The sequence below is a fragment of the Ischnura elegans genome, chromosome 6 (assembly GCF_921293095.1).
Source record: "Ischnura elegans chromosome 6, ioIscEleg1.1, whole genome shotgun sequence".
Taxonomy (NCBI): Eukaryota; Metazoa; Arthropoda; class Insecta; order Odonata; family Coenagrionidae; genus Ischnura; species Ischnura elegans.
The window spans coordinates 53,297,073-53,320,229 of NC_060251.1; the positions used below are offsets into that span (position 1 = coordinate 53,297,073).

General features: G+C 41.7%; 1 protein-coding gene across 9 annotated transcripts in view; it reads right to left on the reverse strand.

Annotated features, from left to right (window-relative positions):
• Nucleotides 1–23,157, reverse strand: part of LOC124160697 (segmentation protein paired-like) — a 366,048-nt gene that overhangs the window by 57,958 nt on the left and 284,933 nt on the right. For all 9 annotated transcript variants that reach the window (XM_046536677.1, XM_046536675.1, XM_046536676.1 and 6 more), the window contains one exon: nucleotides 4,603–5,165. In XM_046536677.1, coding sequence (XP_046392633.1) covers nucleotides 4,603–5,165 — 563 coding nt within the window. The remainder of the gene's footprint in view (nucleotides 1–4,602; nucleotides 5,166–23,157) is intronic.

The following is a 23,157-nucleotide window of genomic DNA, read 5'->3' on the forward strand; positions in this document are numbered from 1 at the left end:
AAAAAAAAACGTAGGCGTGCGTTCCGATTCGTCGGAAGCGGCAAGGGGTGAGTGGGGAAAAGGGTGGAATTTTTTTTCACGCTTCATCATTCGCCGTACGGGGGTTTGGAAATTATCAGGGGGCGAAAGCTCAAATGGAAGGGTAACCAAGAGGATGAACGGGACGAAAAGATGTGCCGTGAAACGATAGGAGAGGCGAAGACATCTTTTAAGGTGCCGACTAATTAGGGATGGATGCTTAAGATCATCTGATGAAAAGACGGAGGGAGAGCGGGCGGAAAAAATGAGGAAATAGCTGCGTTGCCCAAGATATAAATAGCCCTTGAGGATAAGTCTGACACTTAGCCATATTTTAACAGAAATCTCTTGTCCTAGAAATCCAAAACAATTGGCAACATGAACTGTTGTTCATGTAGTCGTAAGCAATTTACGTTCTCCATTGCTCACTCTCCTGTAGTATGGAACACTTGGGCATATATCGTGGGACTAGCCAAAAGCTTAACAAAGGCATAATCATTACGATTTTACATAAAATTAATATGGTAGAAGTCACTCAGCATAAAATACAGGGAGAGGTAGTGGAAGCTTTGCTTGAAACGTTTGAATGAAATTTATGACGAGTAGGCACTCGAATTTCAATTCAAAGCTACACTAGTAAATGAATTGTTAGACTGTAATAAGCAGGGTTTGATGAATAACCTTTAATAGGTTTATTTCCTTATTAAGTCACACCAGCACATTTCGTACCCTAAACTTCGTCCGTTACATAATAGGCATGTAGGAAAGGGACGCATTCGACTAACGCATAGTGATACAAAGTGCACATTTTTGTTTGCTTACTTTGTGCTTTTAACCTGGTGCTTAAGTGCGCGATAGGTTGCACGGATGAAAGTTGGAGGTGGAAATATTAAAAAGTAAAAACTGGACGTTTCAGAGGACTAGAGGGAGAACGAAACTTTCCCTTTTACATATCGGTGAGCAACTAATCCGTGACCAAACGGCAAAGAATTTTTTAATGGAGAGAACTGTGGTAAAATGTATGAGTCACCTGCCACATGAATATTTCACAAAATTTCGAGTATTTCGTATGCTCTCAAAATGAAGCACTCCAAGGAAGTTAAAAGATAATTTTTGAAGCAAATATATTCCAAATTCACTACATATATTGTTCTGTCACCTAAGAAAATATTTCGTTTTTGCTTCTAAAACTGTATATACGAAATAGTTTAACCATGACTTGGCTGATATCCTAACCGTGGGAGATTTCAATGGGATAGCTTTCTTCAAATCTAAAAAAAAATGGTCCCAGTGACTGTTTCTTTCGGTTAATTTAATTACGCAGTTCATTGAATTATATTTGAGAGCATGCTATAAACCAGGTTAATATGGACTGTATATTGGCAAATATATTATAAACTGAAAAATACAACAACAAAGCCCCGACGCGACGTGTTCTGTTGCCTCAAATGACCTTTAAATTAACATACAACACAATGCTATGGTATTATGAAGTAAAAATGTAACCTGATGTGCCTAACCAACTTCAAACTCAGTCACGGAACATTTAGCCTAAACTCCATGTGTTAACCGAATTTAATGCTCTTTTTTTCGCCTGCCCCTCTTCCTTTGGAGTCGCCTATCTTTTCAAGAGTTCAAGAGCCCGTCCTTCTGCGTCATCAAGCCCCTGTTCTCTCCTCACCGCCTCTTGGCAGCTGTCGTGCTTCGAATGAAAAAAAAGCTTGTTTACTTACGAAGAGGAGAGAGATGATTCGAGAGAAGGGGTTGCATAGCAATGGTGAGATCAGACGGCATACCTATGATCTATGCGGGAGAAGAGGTTTAACTATACCGGCTCAGTATGACGAGAGATCATTAGAGCATTTTGGAGCTTTGAGAATTTAGCAGCTAAAAATTGGCTTAATTGAATTTAATGACACAATGTAGATAATTTGACATGTTCGTCTGAAGGAGTGAGACACCAATTGGAAGACACGTAAGTCTATGGTGTAGTCTTGTCTAAAGGAAGTATACTACGGTGTTTACAATAGCTATTAAAATAAATTCAAGCTCTGCTTTGACTGAAATTTGCTTGGTGTGGGTAATTTTCGGCTCAGCACATGAGCTTTCGGAAAATTCTTACGTAAAAAATAGCAAATCAATTAAATTTATCACATGATGATATAGGGTTTTCCATTCAGTTTGCCTATCAACAAGGATATTATTACGATATTATTTTCCCAAGACGTTTTTACCTTTTCAAGGAATTGTGTTTACGAATCGGAATAGCTTCGCGCGGAATTCCGAAGCCTTCGGAGTTAAGTGCGGAATTAATGAATATTCTGAATTATTTCTACTCAAATTTACAAGGGAATTCTTTGTTGCTAACATATTTTTTATGGCGATTGACGATGGCAGCTGCAGAGAAATCAAGAGTGGAGGCATTCCGAATGTTGTGCAACAGAAGAATGAAGAAAATCGGCGGTGTGAGCAATGAGGAAGTTCTACGATGAGTACGAGAGAAGATATTCCTCATGAATACTTTAATTAAAAGGCGGAACAACTTAATGGGCCACATCTCGAAGTATGAAGGCCTCATGAACATAATATTTGAGGGGAAAGGGAGAGAAAATAACGGAAAAAGGAGAATATTTTATAAATCTATGGAACAATGACGGAGGTTGTTAAAGAGATGAAATACTTAGGTATGAAAAGATTAGCTGAAATGAGTAGCATGAGAATTCAGAGGATATCTGCGTCAACCAATTTTATGATTTTTGACGACAATGATGAGGAAATAATTTTTAGGTATGCAGTGGAACTTGGATTTTTCGAACATCAATGGAACAATTAAAAACTTCGAATTACCCAACAATTCGAGTGAAAGAAGTCCTAAATATATAGGCCCAAAACAATAAAATTCATATTTCCAATCAAATACCTTTATTAAATTGACACTCTTGAAACATAAATACTTTGAATAACGCCTATTAAAAAGATTAAAGTAACCTTAAAACAGTAATATTTATGTCAACAAACTACGAAGTAAAGTATGGTAACATTTTTATTCTAACCTTAAAATACCCTCAGCACATCTGAACTGCTGTGCACTACACACTTAACTCGTAATCGTATACGTTTATACAATATGCCATTTTTGACTATAGCGTTAGGAAAGAATATTTTACAATGGATTCACGATTATTTGGAGTCGCAGATTATAATTTATACCTTATTTGACACACAAAAAATTCGAATTACCCACGATTTGTTTAGCATTTTTGAATACAAAATGCTCGGGACTAAGAGAAATATTCGAATTTAATAAGTTCGAATTATAAAAGTTCCTTCTGTATTTGTAAGAGCGATTCAGAAGTTTGGAATTTATTCGAAAGGCGAAACTATGAAGCATAGAATACGGAGCGAGAGAATAAAATGAATGCAGTGCGTGGTGAGGCGGATGGCACGAGGGGGTGGCGTGGCTTTGACGGAAGGAGGCGGCTCCTTCACTCGGATGGATGGACTTGGCACGTGCTTGCGTCAAGCAAGGAGACCCGGCCCTCGTCTCCGCCTCGCGTCTCGCCTCGTGACAAGGATCATTTGGATCCAGGGCGAGTAATTAAAAGAGTGGCTCGGAGAACACTAGCACACCTCGGACTCTGCCAGACCTCAAAGGATGCTAGCACCCTCCCAATCCTCCCAACCCTTAATATTTCTCAATACAATTCTAGGAAGTATTGGACCCAAAAATACAACGATTCAGATTTTTATAGTTCTTTAAATATCCATTATAATTGCATCAAATTTCTCGGCGCCATCAACTTGTTTTGCCACCATTAAAATATACTTAAAAATCTATTTTTAGTAGCAAATATGTCTGTGAAATCGGCCATGAAAGTTTTGCCACCATAAAAATGTATCTTTAAGCCTATTTTTGGTATTGCCTGATTTTATTCTTACTTGACTAAAATCATATTTTCTGAGGAGTTTCCAAAAGGCAACATTTCTCGACGTCCGTCGAACACTTAGTTGAAGTTAATTTATAATTCTGCGCATGGGTGAGTTAGCCATTTAGTACCGAAAAATCAAATGTCTCTACTTACTAGAAAATACGAAGATTACTTTTTAATTATTTCGGAAATTGGCGAAAAAGGGTTCATTGCATGCAACATACAATTTTACAAACATGTTTTTATAATTCGGAGACTCGAATATCAGTGCCTACAAGAGGTACAATTGGCACAATCGACGATTAATGATCACGGGTACCATATGGGTGACAACTAATTATGCAAATTCATCATCATGGATTACGAATGTATGAAATCGTTTCAGGCTTGACGTAGTTTAAATTCTATGTATCCGTGATTGATCAATATAAACTACAAAATGGTAATTTCCTGGTTCCGTGGTTTCGACATTCTATGTCATTTTAAAAGAAAATCATTTAAATGTCGAAACCATGGTCGGTAATGGAGTTTTATATGAAAGTGTGGAAATTACGACACGTAATTTATATTTTTTCGAGGATTAAACCGCGACTTCAGGAACGTGCGAAGGAATCCGTCATAGCTTGAAGGATATATTCAAAGCGTAGGTACTCACCGACATCATCCTCGTCCTCGGTCCTTTTCCTTTTGACCGCTCCCACGCCGATGGAATTGCCGTTGGGGTCGGGGGAGGCCGAGGTTTGGCCGGAGGCTGCGGCCGCAGCGGCAGCGGCCGCCGCCGCCACCGCCGCCGACTGCTGCAGACCCAGGATGCCGTTGATGCTGTACGAGCCCTGCCTCTGCTGGCTCTGGTGCTGCGCCGCCAGCGCCGCCTGGTGGTGCTGCTGCTGCGGAATGTGGTGGTGCTGGTGGTGGGCCGCCAGGTGGTTGTGGTGCGGCGCGGCGTGGTGCTGGTGCAGCTGGTGGTGCGCGTGCTGCTGGTGGACGAGGTCGTGGGCGGATGGCGTCTGTGGCTGCTGCTGGCTGGCATCGTGCAGCTGCGTGGTGGGGTGCGGCGGCGGCGGCGCCTGGTGCTGCGGGGTGCTGCCCCCGCTCCCGCCCCCGTTGCTCGCCGACGCGTGCGTGATCACGGAGGCCGTCTGCGACGCGGTGGGGTTGCCGCTCTGCTGCTGGTGATGCACGTGCTTCGCCTTCTCCGCGGCCTTGTTCCTCACGATCCTGTTCGGGTGGAAAAGGCGAGCGAGAATTTGAGTCAGCGTAAGTATTTACAGTGCACGACAAAAATATTAACTGAGAAATATTAAAGCGAAGCCCTGGGCTGCTGATTTAGGTGTACCGGAATCATATGGAGGGCTTAAAAAACATATTGGTGGAAGTTAAAAATCGCTGTTTTCCGATAATTGAATAAAATTACGCAAAGAAGTTGGAACTGTGCAGATGGCTCCAGATTATGAGCTGGTACTTGGCGGTTCCAAGTGGTTTGCGCTCTATTATTTCTGGGTAGACTACTTTGGAGTCGGTTGCCAAGGATAGCTCAAAATCGACCAAAATTGACTTACAACAATATCGATGGCTAAGTTCTAACAACACGTATCTCAAATCCGGCCGGTTTGAGACAGGTATCTTAAACAAATTGTTATGACACTAAAAAAATAAAATACAAGCAAAAAACAACTCTTTGTTTGTAAATGAATGCTTCTTTTTCAGTTTTATGAACTTTTGATTTTTAATTTCAGAGAGCAAGTAAAAGAAATTAATCGTTTTTTTTGCTCTCCTGAAAAGTTGCTATTTTTGAGATACGTGTTGTTAGAACTGAGCCATTTATATGTTTCTCAGCACTCCATATCTTGAGCGATTTCTTCGGACACCCACACACAAAATCTTCGAAGTGAGAGCAGATTTAGGTAAAGGAATTGATCCTCCTATCCTGAATGTGTGACATTCACACTCCTTTGCCTATGTTTGGAGTGACCTCTGCCCTCACCTATTCAAGTGAACTTTCGGTTTAAATTGTGAATCACAAATATTATTCTGAAACATTCATAGGAACACAAGAAGCAAAGTATATGACATCAATTCCTTTTTAAATGGATTTGAGATTAATCCTCTTGTTAGCTACCCCTTTAAATAATATCAAAGTGTGATGAACATGTTGTGGATGCATTAATTACGACTACCTCTTATACGCAATAGGATATAACTAATTGTAAGACAATATCCATCTCTGGGTTCCTTCATACACCTACTTACATCTGTCGAAAATAATTTAATTTGAAATAAAGGCAATATAAATATACATAACTATGATTTAGCATCACAATTCATGTTGATTGAATACACAATAGTATTTTTTTTGTTTCAAAAGTATCATATTCTTATGGGAAAACCGTCACAGCTGCTAGATTCTTCAACTATGTTCTTCAGGAAAGCAAAAGATCTTGCGGAAAAAATTTTTTTGGAACCAGGGAATACAATTCATTACAGTTTGACGTGGATATCACCCCTGTATATACTAGCAAAGTCACCTTTATAAGAGCCCTGATGTCGCAGTTGCGAGACTAAATTACGTAATCAGGTATAGCAGAAGAATTTTTAACATCCCTTGGTTGTTTGCGAATTACATGAGAGGTCATTACTGTGCGACATTCTCTAAGAAGATATCGATAAACATACCTCCGCCACTCAAACCTCTATTATCAGATCGCTGAGATACCATATGGGAGAAAAAATTACAAGTCCGATACCCAAGTGAGATTAATGGCAACATTTGGTGGAGGATGTTCTGAGGAACAGGTAAAGGGCGAGGTTGAATTCGCCGCCTGGAGACGTCTGGTGTGTGTGTATGATCGTGTCGGGGAAAAAAATAATAATAAAAGCAAGGGTGCGGAGATCGCTTGTCATTTGTTTGATCGCCTCTCATGAGCGCGTGTTCTTTCCCGAGAGAGGGGGGGGAGGGGCGCCCGAAATTGTGACGAAGGCAAACATTGGCCCCTTCCCGCGTTGAATGCCAAGCGCACGCCGCGCCGCTCCCCGGCGACGAATGGAAGCGAAATGAAGGGATGCCGCCGGCTGCTCTGTGACAAGCGGTGAAAAACAAATGAATTGTGAAAATAGGAACTGCGATCGACCGCTAACGCAGCCATGTTGACAAAGGCGACGAAGGAAATTGCTTCGATAACGACGTGCGGCGGTAGCGCGTGAGCTTGAGGTTCCTTGTAGACAATGCACTCCACTTCAAAAAACCATAAGAACTCCACCTGCATCAGCGATTTGACAAGGTGACCATGATTGACGATCGGCATGTAAATAAATATGTGAGAGGGACGCTGCTATCGATGGCACATCAAGTTAAGTGAGTCATCAGTCCACGGTTTTGATAAATTGATATTTCCATACTGACTTCCAGCAAAACTACCAAGTTAATTTCCCGGGATAGTCGATGTCCGTACTTATACTCCCTCAAGATATAACGGATATGTATCAAAGAATATATGCGTTGAAGTACTACGTAGCTACTCTCAAAAATGTAAAATCTGATTGCAGCTTGCACATCAGGAAACTTGATAAACGGCTGGAGATGAAAATAATATCAAGAGCTTTAGTTTGCACACCATTCGTTCTAAACACCATCTTAAGGCCACAATTCCAAATTTTAAACCAAATAGAGCCATGCATCATGCCCTCAAAATACGATATCATGTACCTCTGACTCTCCACGATTTTGCAACAAATATAACTGACTGGTACGCCATTTACAGAGAATAAAGTAAACTTTCTCAGCATCTCATGAATGAAAACATTAGCCTTTGGTCGTATTGCTATAATGTTTTTCCTAAAAAGTACATCATAAGTCACCACATCATTATATTTTATGTTACACACTACCATCAAATATCGCCATACACCCTTAAGTTGGTAAGCAGTAGGTAGATGATCCATTAATCGTAGATTAAGATGACAAACTAGATGTAGTGACCGCTGATAATAACCAGAATAAAAGCCCTGGTTCCCAAGCTAACCACCAGGAAGTTTTCCAGTCCTTAGCGTAAATAGGACGCCAATTAATAAGGGCCTCTCGACGCGGAACCTTCACGATTCTAATCCTGGGAGAAGGGCTTTCGGAAAGGAGTGTGTGCGAGGGCCGTGCGTTTATCGCTCTTAAAACCGCCCACTAATGGAGTGCATAAAGTCAGGAAGTCTTTAATGGAGAGACCCTCACCGCGCCCCATTCTCTTGCCTCGGGAGTGATTCGTGGAAAGGATTTAGGGCGGGCAGAGGTAGGCGGGAGTCAAATGGGTCAGGAGAGTTTGGCGGAAGGTAAGAGGGAAATAAGAGTTAAGCAGGGTGTAAGGGGGGGTTTAGTCAGTGAAAGGTGACGGGGTAGAGGGGTGGGGGAATAGAGCGGAAAGGGTTCTCAACCCCACACAACAATGACAGCGGGGAGCAACAATGGAACACCTTTAATCAGGCGACACCTGTTGTCCTCATCTCCTCTTCCGGTGCTGCTACCCCTTTCCTCGCACGCTATAAGTTAAACCAATGCCTTCCCGCCATCCATATAGCTTCCAACACCCAGGACCTTACTCCCTCTGCATATACCGTCCCACACCTCACACGTCCAAGCCTCTTCCTCCACATACTGTTTGACAATGGCCCAACAATGAGCGAACTGACGGTCATTGTCTTCATCGACCTCCGTCGGCGTGGTCTTGCCCCTGTTCCTGCTAATGAAAGCGTACCTTGGTAACGATTCCTGGACATTATCCGAGCGTGCCTGCTTATATGAGGGCATACAACGCCGGAGTGGGACATGCGTGCATATTGCGCAGCGCATATCATAACCTCGTGGAGCAGAGAAGGCACAGACTTGGCGTTTCCAGAAAATACGAAGTTCCACATGTCCAATAAAGAATACTTTCCTGTATGTAGCGCTAAAAAAATAAGTTTTTCATAAATACTGCAGCATTATCGTTTCATTCTGTGGAAGGTTCTCTCCTCAAGGGCGAACCCAGGATCAAAACTAGGGGGGGGGGGGGGGCAAGCCATGGTTGTTCAAGTAGTTGGCAAGATGTAAGCATGGAAAAGGTGAATGAAATCAACATTTTAAGGAAACTGTAACATCTCTTTATTAGTTTTTAAAATTATTTGCTCGAAAAAATGTTATTTTCCTTAAAGACATTTGCGGTTTTTGCTTCTGGGGGGGGGGGGGGGCAGAATATTCATCTACATCTTCATACTACCCCGTATGCCACCTCAATATACGCGTAGCAGGGGGTGTTGGGACACCAGCCGTTTACGCATAAAAAGGTAATGCTCTCAATAAATTACACCTAGCATTTATTAAAGTCCTTTAATTTCCACACCTATCCGTTCGGCAAAATATCTCTCGTAATCTATCGTTTCTGTCGGACCTGAAAATGTAGTGGGGTTCTAATACGATATTCTCCGTGTCGCTCTTAAAGATATCTATTCTCTATCGCTCAAGCAATCTAAACCTAGTGCGCAGCCTGGTTGATTTAGTTTACAAAACCTAGATAAAGACCTTAAAAGCTTGCGATTTTATCGTCCAAAATTCGCTTGCACTTGCAATCCACGAGAAAAAAATATCGAATCTACCAATGACGAACGGATAAAAAAATGCTCCAACAGTTGGAATAGACAGGAAGGACCTGATTAGAAAAAAATCGGGTTTATAGGTTGTAAGTCCTCTTTCGTGCGCGAGGTTGTTTTGAACGACAATAACCACAGGATAGGGGAAAAAAGGTGAAGGGAGTGACCGTTCATTGGAGAAGGGATGAAGGTAAAAAAAGGACGAAGCATAAATCAAACAGTCGGTGGTGCTTTTTGGTGGGCAACATGATGATGGTTTCATTAGGAAAATGGATGGTCTCCCACAATGGAGGTTAAGCCGAGGGGAAGAAGAGAGGGCTAAGTGGGGGGGAGGATTGAAAAAAATGACAAGCGGCGAGCGGACAGCCTTTTGGCTGGCGGTGCGGGGGTGTTGGAGTAGGCGGAGGTCGCCACGGGAAACCCAATATGCGTTAATCAATAGCAACGCAAGAAGGATGAAGGTTTTTCGCGTGATTCAGAATTGTGGTGGATACAGGGATCTGAATGTCGGTGGGACTTCTCTTCCAATAGTTTTGCACGCATGGTATTGTAAAATATTGAAATAATCCCTTATCATACACACTTGTTCCAATATTGCAATTTTCCACGGTTACATAATTTTTACGTTTTCGTGGAAAATTCTTTATTTCAATATGGAAAAATTCCACTCCATCACGCATGCAGGCTTTTGAGGCATTTGGGGTTATATTTGCAATATTGGATAGGCGTATTTCAACCTAGAATACCAATTTATTTTAGAGGGTAATTCATGGAGCTCATTTTGGAAATAATATATTGCCTACATGAAGATTTTTACATCTTAAATGTAATATTTCTTCTCTTAGGCAAGGCCTAAATACATGGGAAATGAAATTTTCCCTCGCGGTAAAAATATTATCTCCAAAATCCAAATAATGCTATCGATGTATTCATCTAAACAGCGGTCTTTCTCCCTGTCTTTCACTTTCGTGGTCACTTTCGGATTAAGACTTATGCTATTTATTTTTGTATGACGTATGTATTTTAAACGCATACTATTTATTTATAACTTTATTCAGATGTATATTGGCTATGCCAAAACATTTCCCCCTCTGACCCGAGTTCCAAAATTTTGGCGTGGTTTAGAGGTGTGGCCCAACGCGAAAAAAAACATCCGAATGCACATCCGCGGTGGAAAAGTCCCGGCAGCATCATTTGCAGTGCGTGAGGGGAAAATAATTCGCGTCCGAGGCAGCCGATTCGGTTTATCCCAACCACTGGCCTAATGTTTTACATGAGTAATTGATACCGGCCACACATACCTACACACTCACGAGCACGCGATCCCTCTGACTCTTTGTCAACCGGGAAAGGGGTGATGGAGAAAATAACAAAAATGCACGTTCCGATGCACTGCCATGCCAGCGTCCACATGAGGGAATTTTCATTCTCTCCCTTTGTGCCCTGGCGTACACCCAATGCTCTCCGTAGGACCATAGCCTGAATACAAAATGGAGGTGTGCCCAAGTATCTTTAATCGCAACAAAGGAATCGGGAATCGCCTTTCCAGATTTACCAAGACACTTCAAAACTAAATTACCGAGTAAAAAGTACTCGTGATTGCAGCAACTGCTGACAGTATCCCGTCTGTAAGTGGATGAAACCAGGATTAGCGGCTGTAAGAATCGTCAGTGGAAGCAAGTAAAGATAAAGTAATCGCCCTCAGTACTTGATACTTACCAAAATCAGTTTAATCTATTCAAGAGAGTAACAATCATTAATCCCACTTCTAATGTAAAAGAGGTTCTCTCTCTAAAGCCTTATTTACTACAATGTAATTGTCGTAACTATGGAGATGAAATCTTGACAAGAGATTGATTGGTTGTTAAATACTCGACTTTGCATGATCGCTAGTTGAGAAAATATTCAACATCTTTTGGAAGGAGACTTTGGCAAGGGAGCTGCCACGCCCGTTGTCTGTTATGTAATTTATTTATAATTATCTAAAATTAATTTCCAGTTTGATGGGTGGCCTCAACTGTAAGCCATGAAATATTTTTCACTGAATTATGGGCCACAGTAAGCCAGGTTACATCAGGTTAAGGCGTTGCTAAAGATTGTTGAATGCTATTTTGAAAAGTGTAAGTTTTTGAAAAATATTAGAAAATGAAATACCATACTAGTCTGAATAGAGTTCGAACACGCTGTATTTGCCATTTATTCCTTTGCAAACAGGTTACCGATGCAGATTAGGCTTAAACATATACAAAGCCTCTATCTTGGCTGCGTACTATCATAAAATGCCCATAATGGTATGTAAAATGGAATAAATTAGTAAATAAAAGGCATTAAACAGAGTTCCACATCGTAAATTCAGTGTGTTTTCTCCAAGATAAGGTCTAAATACATCGGACATACAATTTTTAATCGGAGTAAAGAGATTTATCTCCGAAATCCAAACAATGCATTCAATTTATTCATCTAAACAGCGATCATCCTCCCAGCCATGGTAACTAACTAATTTTTGGATTTTCAACCTCGGTGGCATAAGTAGAAGCCAAAAATCGCTCTTTCCCATCCTTCATCTCAGGGAATATCCTTCATTAGGACGAACGGCAATATCGCACGCCTACACCAGAACCTCGGAGGGCGGCTTGCACCCTATGATGTGGTCGTGTGTGCCCACATGCGACCGCTCGGATCGACTCTGCATTCGTCCCTGAGTTGTGCGGACCAGCGTGTGTGTTTTGTTTTTTTATTTTCCCGAAGCGACGGCGGCGGCGGCGCGGTCACGCCCCGGAGATCCTCTCTCTCTCTCGCACTGGCATTATTTTTTCCGTCCCTCACTCCCTCTCGGCCCGTGAAACAGGAGACGGCGTGGTGTGGGCGGAAGAGGAGGAGGAGGCGAAAAAAGATGGGCATGCATGTATCGGTGGAAAGCAAAGCGGCGAGCGGGACCCAGATCAAAGGGAGAGGACGGGACTGTGGAAAGGTGAGGGGAGGAGAAGGAGGAGGAAATCGACTGAGAGGGAGAGAGAGAGGAGAGACTCGTGGAAATAGGTTTGAACGACGATTGCGTGAATCGATATCATCGCTCGGTATTGTTATCGGTCAATCTATATCATCGATGATCGATTGATGGCCAACCGATTTCCGGTGGCCCAAAATTGTCGATTTCGACCGATATCCGAGGGTCAATTTACTATCTTTAGATAAACAATGGTAGAAATTTTGGCCATTATGACTACATTGAAATATTGCTACATGTGAATTGAATATTGCGAGTTAACTGAGTATTGTGCTAAAGTTAATAGAATGAGATGTACCTATTTTTGAGTATTGATACGCTTGTCTTGCTGATTATTATATAATGGTATACATGTGTATTTTTTGTTCCATTTTGTCATTTATTAAGTCGCATTCTGTGACATCGACGTTTATTGTAAATCTACATATTTTTTGTAATATTTCTGACTCTATTATATTTATAATGATGCATGTTCCTAAGGGACACACTTTTCCCGGAATAATAATTTTCATTTTCATTTCTATTCTACATTATCGTATTGGTGATCTAAGAAAAAAAATCATAATTTCATAAATCACTGGTTAATCCATCCAAAATCTCTTGATATACAACTTTCAGCATTGTTTTTTTTTACGAGGAGACAATAGTTTTACGAAAGCGATTGAAGGCTCAAGACTACCGATTACCAAATTAAACATCATTAACTGACATCGGGGTGGGGATATTGACTGAGAGAGGAGAGACTCGTGGAAATTGGATTTTTTACGTTTTCACGTTAATAGTAATCATCGCTCTAGGTTTTGACTATTAAGACTACCTCATTATATACGTGATTAAAAAAAATCATTGGGTTAGTTTTATATCTTTGGTTAATCCACGGTAGAATCTACCGATTGTGAGACACCATTTGATAGCCAATTGAGGGAATAAGGGAATAATATGGGGAATTTTATTAATATTGAACTAGTAATGTCAACTTTACATTCTAAATAAGTATAGAGTTTGAGACAACTGATGTTAATGGCATATGATGTTGACTAAGGTCGGCATGTAAAAAGAGGACGAAATTTACGGAGAACAAATAAATTGATTTGACCGGGACACGAATCCGAATTTATCATTCCTCATTTCAGATGTACAAAATACACATCTACGTATTAAAAGTAACAAAAGAAAGAGTCCACTTAGGTATTTTCAGAATTAATTATAGCATGCTCTCTGATCTGACTTTTAATTGCGATGAAATTCGCTGTTACTTCATATTTCTCCAATTCCGACGTAGGAGCTCATCGATAATTCTCAGCCCTATATTTTCAAAGGCCCCCTCAACAAGCGTCTACCCCCAGTATAAAACACGAGAGATATTCTACGGGATAAAACTGCACTAATAGGAGCGGAGTCAGCCAGCTCTCAGACGAGGGCTTCCTCAAAAGGTTTACATCTCTTCTGCATCTGTGTCACCAGAGTTCCCTCAGCCATGTCCTCCTCCCTCCGTCGGAGTCCACCACTCCGTAGCGACCCTGAAGGAGCGGGAGGGTGGGGGGGGGAAGAGGAAAGTCGAGGGAAAGGCATGGCAAACCGAGACCTGCGGGAAAGCGCAGTGGAGTGTGCCGTGCCGGCTTGGAAGCGGAGGTGGGGGAGTGTGTGAGGCGAGACTCGCTGTGAGCCGGAGAGAAAAAGGATAGGGATTAAGAGAAGTAGTGGTAACCCGAGACTACGGTGCCGCCCTTGTCCCAGGAGGAGACCGTTTATTCATCCATTTCTCTTTTTTTTTAATTCTACAACCATCCGAGCACGCGACGCACCTAGTGGCTCTTCTTGCCTTGCGTTTTGCTGCGCGGACCGCCGCGCCGACGCGTGCGTTTGGTAAACAGATGACACTCGAGACGCGATATTGTGGCCGAATGTTAAACGGTGGATTAGTGGGGGGGAATATCAACTCGCGGGGTTGGATCAGTGCGGTGGAATAGATGCGATGGGGAGAAGCTGTGGCTCCGCCTCGCGGGATACGCTGATGCTTCAGAAGGCCTCAAGAGGCAAGAATACGTGATGGGCGCCCAACAAACATTCGAAGTTTAATCAGTCAAATAATAAATTCGAATACGGCTAAAAACTATCCAGTTAAAATTGAAATTTTAATTTATCAAATAATAAAAAATGTTTTAATTTAGGAGAAGGTATTTATCCTATGTTAAGTGTTAGTAAGAAGTATCATATTTCTCATGTACTTAGTTTGGATAGGGTTCATATACTACACAATTACCATGGAAATTTTAGCTTGTTAAATTATAAAAATAGGTCATATCCTGAGATCTGATGGCTTGATGAAGAAAATCGTCGACGAACAGGTAGATGGCAAGAATGGATGAGGAAGACCTCCAATGAAATACAAGGAACAGGTAAAGAAGGATGAGAAAGAGAAAAAATGCGTAGGCGTGAAGAGATTAGCTAATAGTAGAATTGAGTGGAGAGCTGCGTCAAACCAATGTTGGCATTGTTGACAAGTGATGATAATGAAATAATAAAAATGTTTTCACTCTTTTAATTGTTCGTAAGAAATATAATGGAGGGGAAAATGGAGGAAAAAGTCCAGCGAGCAAGGCCACGAGAACGTAGGAGAGATGAGGGAGGATCAGGGAAATATAGGAACTAGCTTGGGAAGGTGAGGAATGGAGGAATTGAAGTATATTATTCTTACTACTGTTTAAATAACAATGAATTATCATTCCCTTCAGCTAATTTTCCCATTCAAACATCTATCTTTCCACTTTGACGCGCTGAATCAGAAGACTTTTCACGTGCATAAAATGTAGGAAAGGATTTGACACAATTCCAACAAACAAAGAAGCATAATGAAGCGTAAATGGGCCACAATAATTCACATAATTATTTGATTAAATCTTCACGAGGACAAATATATCCCATATTACTGAAAAACAAGAGTATCTTAACGCGTTTTCGTAACACAATTGGGGAACGAACTGAAAATTAAATATCGTTTGACTTTCCGTGCTTTCTGTGGTCTACAGCTCGCGGCAAAAATAAGAAATATACGCGTGCAGTTTATATGTAAAGATCAATTTTAGAGAACATCAGAAATAAATAAATCATAACTCTATAAACATGGCACTTACCCAAATTCAAAATATAAAAACGATTCTACCAGGATATCTACAACGGAATGGTAATGGCTCTTTTCACTTAAATGATAGCATACGCATATACCTGCCACCACAAGGCTTGTATCAAGGTCAGAAGGTCTTAAGAACTGGGCCTTATTGATATAATTCGAAAGTAGGACACCATCGTTTTCAGGTTGGAAATAGTTTCCATGGATTTTAAGCTCCTTGATTATTATAATATTCTCGAGAAAAATTTGACTATTAGAGTCGGTCACAATTTTGTTGAGGCCAAAATGATTTGACAATTAAAAACACGGATATCACCGGAAAACGACACGGAAAACACCGAGTATTTTTTCCAGAATCGAAAAAGGAGAGATATCTCGAACATCAAAGAGACAACGAGACGCAATACAAACATTACGTGAGAATCAATAAGGAACCCCTTTAAACGGATTTTCCGGATGGATTTATTTTTTATCACAAAGTTATTACTCCTGAGTAAATTAGATAAATATCAAAGGTGGAATATTTGTGATCGCTGATCTCGCAAAGTATTCTCGATATAATTACCGAAAGTTAATTGAGAAACAACGGTCAACCGAAACCAAAGGCCGCAGATAGCCATCGATGACCAATACAATTTACACCGTACGTTAGCCAAACTGAATCACCGAATTCAATGGCTATCAAAGATAACCGGTAGTCAATAACCATCATTTATAATAACAGCTTTGAATAATATAGTGTTAATGATTTCAACATGCCATCTCAATTCCACTGGGTAACAAGTATGATAATTTATGTCCTCTTTTTGGGTTGAGACAGAGTTTGAAAATGAAAGAATATGGCATTTTTACCTTTCTCGACCTTCCTTCTTCTCGCACATTTCGTAGAAAATATACCACCTAAATCCTTTTGCATATTAGCTGAAGGCATCAAACGATCCTACCGAGTGGGTTAACACCTCTAAGCTACCCCTCAAAGGCACAGCACGACTGCAAGATTACAAATCAGAAATAATGCGCTTGTCGCAAGTGGTCTAGGAAAGGAAAGAAACTCATAATTGATACACATACTGGTTATACCGTTCGTGCAGTTTCAATAATAGGCTAATTATAATATTGCGTATCCTACTATTACAGTAATAATAAGTAGAATTTTTATTATATGGTCATGGATATAAATCATTTGCTCTAACGAGAAACTAGCAATCACGAAAAAGTTTTGATGCAGTCACCGATATTTTTCCTTGGAAACGCATCTACTGCGTACATGAAAAAGATCGCAAGCGCCGACAAAGGCTTTGGATAAGAAGAATGGAAGCCTACGCTGAAGAGCCTCGCCCGACAGACCCCCCAAACACGTGAGGGGAGACGCGCGCTCGCTATGCGATGGCGACTCGAGGGGATCATCTGGGGGGAGTTCGATTTTTCCTGGTTAACGAAGCATGTTGACGGCGGCGCGAGGATGTAAGAGATTTAATAGCTTCACGAAACGAAGGATACGTTGAGATGGTGAGGTAGGGACATCGGAACGGATGTTGGGCTGGGTTAGGGACGTTAGAAACGTGTGCTGTTCAGAAGGATATTTTGGCAATGAAGAGTAAGGGGGAATCGCAAAAGAACGGATATGTGACGCAAGTTTCTCACAGACTTCAGTCTTATTATTTGAACGGAATGAAACACTCTAAAAGTCTCTTGCTAAAAGAACACTAAGGTTCAAAGAACAGCGGTATATACAGAAGTAAGGATTTTCGAGGGGTACCCATATCTCTTGAGATATTGTTCTCTTAGTCCTTTTCATACAGTCTACAGTACAGAGGTATATATATGCCCATATATATTTGAGATGGAAAATAAACCGTTAAAAAGGACCTATAATTATTGCTGACGCTCACTGGGAATATTTTCATTCTGTGAAGCCGGGCACATAACCATTAATAAATATCTCAATGGGAACTTACTGGGATCACACTATCATTAGCAATATATTTTAATGCGTACGACGCATTTCTAGCTCACAGAGCCATCATCTGGTACAAAACGTTACCGTAATTTATTTAAATATGTCGAACTTCCGCCTGCATCTGTTGAACTTATCATTAGGTGGGCGCGTATTCTGTGATAATGACGCGGAATAAAAATCATCTCAGCCCATTATAACAAAATTGTAATAAAATATTCTCGAATTTTCATGTACTACTCCACCTATTCTCGCATTTATGCTAAGAAGAGGATTCCAATAAAGAAGATCCCTCCCTCCACTCCCTCCACCTCCCAATCACTCTAAGATTTACTATCAGGTGTATTTTTTAAGCCGTTATCCGATCAAAGTCGGGCGAGGGAAATGATAGCATGGATTACCATACACTTAATGATATGATATACTACTCGAGCAGAGCTTAGCAGAAATCGAAAAAGTACATTAGATGTCTGCGTAAAAATTGTCTCCCCGCGGCCTTCGGAAAAGTTTAGTGAACCACGAACAAGTTTATATAACCCACTCGCTCGGAGACGATGCAAACGCGGAAAGTTTACCCATTTTACGCGGAAAACTTTTTCCGCGCCGAACATCTTTCTCCTCGCTAGAAATTCCACCCAAAGGGTCTCCGTAATACCTCTCCGGCAAGGTGCACTCCAAAGCGTACCATTTTTTTTCTCTCTTTCCCCAGAGCCCTGCGACGCCATTACTCCACGCTGACGCTCTCGACTCGACACTTTTTCCATTTCTTATGATTACTCCTCCGGCGTGTTGACCTCATATAAAAGAGCTCTCCATCCAATGAAACGAGCGCTTTCTACCATTTTTCAATGCGGCAAACTTTCTAAAGGTTGTGGAGGGTCTCAAACCGCAGAGTTATATCTTACGCAAGAAGAAGGAAGCGTAATCGTATAAATGACAAAATCGCTCCGCTTTCAGTTTCCTGAAAGAATACGGAATATTACAACTATCCACTTTACTAAAGAAAATTATACGATCAAGTTCTTACTTTTAGAGACAACTGGCATCACATCAAGGCGGGAGAGGGCGAGGGTGGCTCAATGGTTCAGACCACTCCGAAATTGGATGAAAAGCTGATAACGATCGCTCGTCGAAACATCGATTTCATTCCACTGATAAGCCGTCACAGCACCGCATAATTTCTCCCCGAAATGTTTGAGGTGTACCCTATCTGGATGACTCTTTCCCCCGATTTTCATTGCCCCGTCCAAAAAAGTCAAACCACTTCCCGTTGCATTTGTCAGGCAACGGCCTTGAGTGATATGACTGTTTTAATTCTTTTCCCATGGTGGGAATTTTTCCGACATTTTAGTACATTTTTTCATTGTCTCATTTAGGATTATAGAAACTGCTCGGGCTAGATTAATAAGGAGAAAGATATGTTGTAAATACGCAAATTGTCTCCGGATGAAGCGCAAAGGCTGCTTTTCCGCTGTAAAACATTTCAGTGAAAAATTATTAGTAGAAGCACTTAAAGCATTAAATTCCAATATTTAACCGTATGCTAGCAATCCATGACTGTATATGTAGATTGAAAATATGATTAGGATGGAAGATTTAGAATTGGAAGAAAGGAATATCGTAAGTTAAATGCAATAAGATCGACTCAGATTCGAACGAATACGCAGATATCACCGACACCACCTCTCCTTTGTATCCGTGGACACGAATCCTTCCTTTTCTCCTTCACCATTTCATCCCAACTACGCCCCACCTGAACCCAAGCTTCTTCCCATAATACCCTTCCCCCCTTTCCAACAAGTGACGCTCACAATGGCGCTATTAGTTTTAAAAGCAGGCAATCTGACTTATGCCCGTCCCCAAAGGCGTGACTCGATGGAAGATGGCGGCCAACTAAAATGGCTCCCTTCGGGGTGCTTCCAAAAGACCTCCTGCAACCATCCCTTTATCCGACTTTATCCGCCCTATCCAAATGGGATACGGAGTGGGGGGAGGAGACGTCACAGTTAAGGGCGGAGATCTTAGAAGATGGGACGAGGTAGAGTGGGTGGGTAATACGTATGATGGAGGGGAGTAGGGGAATCCACCGCCCGTGGGAACTGGAGTTAAAGCCGGGAGGAGTTATGGCCGGAGATGGGTGGCGAGGGAGTTAGTTGGTGGTTCTGGGGACGTAAGACAAAGCGATGGAAGTCAGGGAAGGGGAGGAAGAAGTGGATATGAGATAAAGCGAGGATTTCATCGGGGCTTCGCCAGGAGGTAGGGAATAAAGCGAGCCGTGAAACAGCGATTAGCTTAATCAGAAGTACATGTTTGCGAAATTTCAACCGGATTTGTTATTTATTTCCATGTTCCCGAAAAACAGCGCAAAACGACAAGGTGGTACCTACGCAATGCCTCACAGTAATAATACGTTTTTATTTATTTTTTCTCCTAGTGCCCGAAAAACAATACAAAGCGACTTGGTGGCACGTAGTATCTGACAATGTTAATGCGTTTAAGGTCCGATATACGTAGGAAAGTGGCTTGTGAGCATTGTTAAATGATTTTTAAACATTTTTTGTTAAGCTGGCGGGAAAAACTGACACTGAAGAGCCAACTTAAATATTACCATCTTTTACATTTTACCCCCTTCATTTATCACTAATTCGAGGAATGCGTTTGAGGTCCGATATGCGATGCAGAAAGGAGGCTTTTAGGGTATTCTTAAATTATATTTAAACATTTTTGTTACGCTGGGGAATTAAAAAAACTGACTCTAGAGAGTCAACTTAAACCATCTTTGATATATTTTTTAGAATCACAGCCCCCCTTAATCCATCACTGAATCAAGGAGCCTAAAGGCATAGTACGTGTGTGATCGTCCGTCTTCTTATGGGTATGAGAGATTTATACAGTCCGAATTCCGCAAGTTAAAATAAAGACGCTGCTGTTACTTTAACTCTCTCGCCCTTTCAATTCTTATCTCCGTTTACCGCTTATTTCCACACCACAGCAGCATGGTGGGTGAGGAAGTCGAAGGAGCGGCAAGAGGGAGCGGCAAGAGGAGAGCGCGGCCACAAAACCGCCACCTACGAATGCGGTCTCGAGTTCGCTAACAAGGAAAATGGGCGCCCAACGCACTGCATCCATCCTTTCACGGGCCGACACCGGCGAATCCCCTTGAACACTTACTTCCCCCATTCGTTCATCCACTCCGCATAGCCACACACACACGCAGGGCCGGAGCTAGGAGTTTTGTCAGGGGGGGGGGCACAGATCGGTTTGCCTACCCCTTCCCCTCGCTAACCCCTCGCTACCTCCCCAACACAAAAATAAAATACATCAGTAAGATATTTTGAGACGCGGTAGTTACAATTACACACCGTATGCATCGACTAATTACGTGAGGCATTTAGGGGGGGAGGGGAAGAAGTAATGCCGATGAATCTCACCCAATCTTACGTGGGGATGAGGTGCTGTCAAGTACCACGTAATGTTATTTCCGCAAAAAACAGGGTAAAATTGCGATCTAAGGAATCTTAAATACATGTCTTAACTAATCTTAAATAAAAATGATAAAATTTTTTTTTTATAAATCCAACACAATGAAATACAGATTATCGTATTTACGCTGAAAATACGCATTCTGAACAATCTTAAGTGAAATATTAGGGACGGGGGAGGAGGTCAAGCCAAATGTCACGACATCTCGCTAAGGGGGGAGAGGGGGCCCAAAAATCAACATAAGTCACCTCACGTAAAAAATGGACGCCCGCAAAAAAATCCACTTTCGGCGCGAATTTAAAACATTTGCCACTAAGAAGTTTCATTAATATCATCGTTTAATAATTGATAAATTAATAATTATTGCCAACTAAGTTACACAAAAAAACTAAATAAATAAAAAAAAACTTTTCAAATTTTGCCGGCCCCTGAAAGTTGCCGCCCAGGGCACGTGCCCCCTCTGCCCCGCCCTAGTTCCGGGCCCGCTCACACACAAAACACGTACGCAATCCGCTTCACACCAAGCCTTCCACAGAAGCAATCCCTCTCTCCAGCGGCCCCGTCTGCTTCAAAACTTCCACGAGGTAAGGATTTTCCCTTATAAAAGCCTCGAGGAGGTTGTGGGCTGGCGGACGGTTGGTTTTGTTTGAATGCGACCACATCATCCCTTTCCGGCTGCGGGAAGGTAAGGAGAGCAACAAAATCCCAGACTCGCTCTCCGCTTGCGGTGGTGCGACTTTATTATTTTTATTTACACTTGTTGGACGTTCTTCAGTCTTTCTCGAAGGGAAACAAATGGTATGCTCTAAGCGATGCTCCTTTAGAGTAAACCCACGTCAGAGTTTAAAAATACTTGCACAGTTAATTTCATCTCCGCTGCTGGAGAATTCGTTCTTTCCCTAAGAATACAACATTTTTAACTGAATGATTATATTTCTGACTAAATAGAGAGCCGGAACCAAATTGTTATATTCATTAGTTTTCTTGTAAATTTCCAAAGTATGAACACCGAATGAGGCTGGCTTTCTTCGTGACAAAAGTACAGAGTTACATAAATCTCGTTATCGTTTGCCTAAATCATCATTTACAGAAAATAAAACTCATAAAGAACAGCAAATACTATACAAGCCCTGCAGTGGGGAATTATTGGAATGAAATCTTCATCAACAGTAATATTTAAGACTTCAAAGCCACAAATAATTAACCACAGACACTGCTCCTCCAAACACTTATCCCTTCTTTTCACCATGGTTACTATGGTAGATGTCTCTTGCAAGTACTTCTCCACATGAGGCTTTGACCAAGTGAAGAATAGGACCAGGAACGTATGCTGTTACAAAAATCTCGATATCGTTCGTCAAAGGCAGCATTCGCTGAGATAATATTCATAAAAAACAGCAAATACTATACAGGTCCTACAGTGGGGAATTTTAGGAATGAAATCTTCATCAACAGAAACATTTAAGACTTCAAAAGCCATGCATAATTAACCACGGGGCCACCACCACCACTGATCACTTTCCTCCACGCATTTTTCCCATCTTTTCACCACGGATACAGCGGGAGATGACTCTTGAAAGTACCTATCCACACGGGGCTTTGAACCAGGGAAGAAGAGGACCAGGGAGGCGGAGTCTAGAAGAGACTCAATGGGGATTTTTGCAGGTGAAGGCTATTGAAAAGAGGCTATGGACACGGGACAGGGTAAGGGTGGACAAAAGAGAGGAGTAGGTTGAGGAGCGAAACGGATGGAGAGCCTGAGGAAGTGTGAGTGAGTCCCAAGAATGGCAGTGGACCTCCCCCGCTGTCAAGCCAACCTGGACAACAACAGTGCAGCGGGTCAATGGGATATAGAAAGAGAGTAGAGGGAAGTTTGGGGGGGGGGGGGAGAGAGGTTTCCATGAAGTCAAGAGTTCATCAATTGCCCGTTTGATGGATGTTTGCAGTTCCGGGAGGGACGGCGACGGGGTCTCCCCCTTAAGAAAATCGGGGGGGGGGTTTCTAAAGCTTTCCCCCCTTTCTG